At 37.3% G+C, this 4,509-nt stretch overlaps 1 protein-coding gene across 4 annotated transcripts in view; it reads right to left on the minus strand.

Moving 5' to 3' along the window:
• matn3 (matrilin 3) overlaps nt 1-4,509 on the minus strand; it is a 16,623-nt gene that overhangs the window by 1,996 nt on the left and 10,118 nt on the right. For 3 of the 4 annotated variants that reach the window (XM_015384850.1, XM_015384848.1, XM_015384847.1), the window contains 2 exons: nt 3,665-3,784; nt 1,561-1,680 (listed from right to left, as the gene is read on the minus strand). In XM_015384850.1, coding sequence (XP_015240336.1) covers nt 1,561-1,680; nt 3,665-3,784 — 240 coding nt within the window. The remainder of the gene's footprint in view (nt 1-1,560; nt 1,681-3,664; nt 3,785-4,509) is intronic. The other variant, XM_015384849.1, reaches the window with a different exon arrangement.

A 4,509-nucleotide genomic window follows, 5' to 3' on the forward strand; every position in this document is an offset into this window, starting at 1 on the left:
AAAAAAAGAACATTGGCACAAACCTAGCCTGTATGTATTTTTTGTATGTCACCGAGAGTGTTTAAATGATTTTCAAGCAGAAAAAAAATTTGCGATTAAAATGCGATTAATCGCGAGTTAACTCAGGCATTGATGCGATTAATCGCGATTAAAAAAATTGAATCGATTGACAGCACTAATATTTATACATGCACTTCCATAGCACAATAAAAAAGAAAAGAGAAAAGAAAAGTGGCGGGGGCTTAGCAAACACTTAAATCCATTTCAGAGATTGACATTTCTTCTTGAGGTCCTCCTGGGCTCATATGAAGGTATGTAGACATATCCAGTGTTTTCCATTGAAGGAGAGAGACATAAAAAGGGGCTGACAGCTTTTTATAACCCGTAGCATCTTAATCCGTGTGGCGGTTCAAAGTGGGAAATAGCTGGAGTCCATACACTCAGAAAGATGTTAATTTTTACATGAAGTTTATCTTTATACACATTCTTCAATCTTTCTTGCCATTGTTGAAGGTGAGAGGCAGGGGCTTAAGCCAGGATAGAGTTATCACTGTCATTGCTACTAGAAGTAGAATCCGTGGTAACTTAGCTTCCTGTCATGATCACCACGCTGATAGCTGACCTAGTTGCTCATTTCACTCAGCTGCCTAACTCTGCCCGGTTACAGATTATCAGTCATCTCAGAGGGGGGGCCCAAAAGACTGTGTTGTCCCGGGCCTAGCAGAGCTGTCAGCTGGCCTGTCACTGGGTGTGTCCTGTTCCTGTTCTTGCCTCAGTGGAGGGAGTGAGTTTTAAAGTACCGTAGTTTTCCTGTTATCATGCCTTGTTCTGCCTCTCTTCTACTGAGCATGGCCTCAGTAAACCCCCCCCCTCTCCGTTTTAATAAACGTTTTGAATCTTCCCACTGTCTGTCTCACCTTGAATATTGGGTCCTAAGTTCTGACTCACTTCTGACAAATGCAGTCGATCCAGTGTTTAAGTGAACTTAAATATTTTTTAAAATGATTCTCTGAAGTCCTGGACAGAAAGGAATCAGTACGGCATTAAAAATGTGAGTTTGATCCCCAGGCTACGATCCTCCAACACACATTTGAAGCATTTCTGTCATATTTTCCAATCCTGAAAGGTGTTTTGAAGAATCTCATTCTTAACTTTCAGTGAAATTCCTTCCAACCTGGACTGTGGGTGATCTTTAACCCTTTTTCACAAATCTCCTCATTCTTATTAACAATATTCATTTCTAGTTCCCTCTTTTGTTTATATTTATAGAACTGTTAGAGAAATCCATCTGAAAGGTGCCTGTTTTAATTGATGTTTTTAACCAAACAACCAACACAGTGGTCCTTTTCTTTATGATTCAAGCTCACACTAGTGTATATTAATTTCTTTAACAAATTTCTATTTAAATTGACAGATGGGATTTCCCAGATTGAACTTCCTAATGTAAATCCAAACAGCCTCAGGGAAACTTCTTTCAGACTGTTGATTCAGGAAATACGGAGCTTCGAATGGTCATAAATTACCCAAGATTGGAAGATATTTTCCATACAGTATCCTTACGTGAACATGTTTTCTGGTCTGAATTTAGTATATATCCTTCTCGACACATGCAGTTGTAAGAATCAGCGTTGTTGATACAAATGTGCTGGCAGTCGTGTCCCTGGGCACATGCATCCGAACCTGGAGGATGACACAGAGTCAGTTTACTCTGTCCCAAACATGATTTAGTTTTCAATTTATGTTCAATCTATGGCATAACCTGGGAATGTCTGAACCACTTGGTTTAATAAAAAACTGAAGGAAAAAGTCACAGAAATTCATCTTGAAATAGGATGTTAAGATTTTTTACAATGGAACATTTCCATTGTAGAAAAAAGTAGATATAAAGACCAGAAAATGTAATTTCGTCGGACGAATAATAATCATTCTTACTACTGATTTTTTGGACTTCCTCAGTATCCATGTTGAGCCTTTAACCTCCTAAACCCGACCGGCCCAGTACAGGGCCCAACTGACACCTGCTCATTTTTATCTATTTATAGAAAAGGCCAAAACACAGTTGCATGGTGTTTGATCCCCATGCCTTTCAAATGAGGCATTAAAATTTTTAAAACAAGTTTCAAAATAATTTTTTCACAAATACTTGTGCCAAAATCAAATTTCTGCCAAGTGCACTGCCCACTAAAACCTTTGTGGAAAAAACATGCTCTAAATTATTCAGTCCAAATTTGCTTGAGTTGTAGTCGAGATGTGGATCTATAAAGTCTGAGGTTCATCCAGAGTTTCAAATGGGCTTTCATGGTGTTTATTTTGGAAACAAATTTGGCGAGGCTAAACATTTTTCTTTTTTTTCTTTGTTTAATCACCTTTAAATCAGACATTTAAAATAGTGGTTCAACCTGAAAAAATATTCCTCAATGCCTTTCTGTCACAGAAATGCAAACAATTGTATTTCCAATGTATAGTTTGTGAGCTGGACTTGCTTTAATTCACATGTTATTTCAGGCAGAATTTGCTCCTAAGTGTCCCTGGGCCTGAGTGGTTAAATAAAGAAGATATGATCTTATCGTTTCAGTCAATGTGTGTCATGCTGCTACTTCACTCAAACAGAGAGGAAGTTATGATGCTGGGAGCATGAAAATGTTTTCACAGAGCAGCACTGGCATCACATTGTGTTAGAGAGTCACGGAAGGAGCCTTTACATTACATTTACCTTGCAAATCAGTAGATATCGAGTTGGTAGCTTTCACGTGATTATAAAGGTGCCTCGCACATTTAGGAAATTTAGAAGAAACAAGAGCAGATGGTAGAGCAGGAACAAACATTGGTGGCTGGTTTTGTTGTCTTTGCATCTAATATGCAAGGATTCCAAATAAGGAGCTTTTAACAAAACAAAATGCTCAAAAAAAAAAAGAATTACACAGGAAATACTCAGGCGAGCGTGGTGCAGGAGATCTACAAAGATTGCATGTGGATAAGATGTGCTACTCAATTTAATATAATTACATAAGTAAATAGTTTGTGCTACTGACAGTTTAGGAGAAAGATGAAGTTCTAAGCAATAAAGATAAAGTTAATAATTATAAGAATTATTAAAAAAAAAGTCATAATATTGAATAATAGTTGCAGTTTACATATAAGCATATCCAATTCTTCAAAAGATTATAAGATAAAAATAAAAAATAACAGATTAAATATGAATCATAAAACCTACTTTCAAGTGACTCTGGCCCATGAAGCAGCTATCGTCATATTTTCAGCACAATTATGCTCTAAATAGCTTTATTTATGTTTACCAACTCCTGAGATCAGCCCAGATATGTTTATATGGACAGAAAATCTCTATCTTCTTTTATGACACACATAACTCCTCTGTGGAGTGAATTTACAGCTGGATGTGGATCATCTTTGCACATGCTACCTTGTTTATACATGTTTATTGAGATGCAAAGCTTTTGAATATCAAACCCTTCGTGTTTTAGGAGTGAAAGCTGTGTTCCTGTTCCATGTCAGTTATTCATTGTTCTAAGTGGCTAGCATTAATACTAAAAGCAGTACAGATTTCTGACATTGTACATGTTGTTGTTTTAAATAAATAAAAATGTAAAAACTCCCAAATAGATGCTGGATCAGTTATAGAGGCTCTCAAAGTTCCTTTTCTTACGTGAGCATGTTTTCCTGTCTGTGTTGAGCAAATAACCCAACCGACACTTGCAGACGTACGAGCTTCCACTGCTGACACATATGTGTTGGCAGTCGTGTCCCTGAGCACATGCATCAGAACCTGAAAAGAAAAGTTCAAACATCAGAGTATGCTGATATTTGACCCCCCTTCAGTTCAATTCATTTCATTTCAATACAAACTAGTTCAATTCAGTTTATTTATATAGCGCCAATTCACAACACATTATCTCCAGGCACTTCTAAGCAGAGCAGGTGAACGGAGCCGAGTGCCGCGCAAGTCCTGCTCCCCGCTCAGGAGGATGTTTGCTAATTCGCTCCGCCGCTAAAAGTTGCACCAAGACGCTCCGCTACAAGACTACATTAAAAAAGATCACTTCCCATCCCATGCAAATTAGATAATAGCATTAAAATAACATATAATGCATGTATAGGATCCATTTTCAAAAACATGCTCTTACCACAACAGTCACTTTATGTAAACCAACATATATTGTATATTGCTAAGTATAGTTAGCTTCTGTTTTTATGATATTTTATCCCACTTTTTTCACACAATATCCAATCCTCATCTTGGCGATTCTGTGGTTGAAACATAGACTATAACAGATTAAAGGCACAGACTACAGCTTAGGCTGTAGGCAGTGGCTGAAGCTTGTGCAATACAGATTTTTTAAGCATAAAAAAACTATTGGCCTGCAACTGTTTTTAATTCAAAACATGTTGAAAAATATCACACTTAAATCAAATAAATGTTTTTTTATCTGTTGTCAGCTCATTGGTCACAACGCAGGACAGGGCCCGGGAACAAGTTTACCGTACGATTTG

This window comes from Cyprinodon variegatus, unplaced genomic scaffold (genome assembly GCF_000732505.1).
Source record: "Cyprinodon variegatus isolate N-32 unplaced genomic scaffold, C_variegatus-1.0 Scaffold325, whole genome shotgun sequence".
NCBI classification, from domain to species: domain Eukaryota; kingdom Metazoa; phylum Chordata; class Actinopteri; order Cyprinodontiformes; family Cyprinodontidae; genus Cyprinodon; species Cyprinodon variegatus.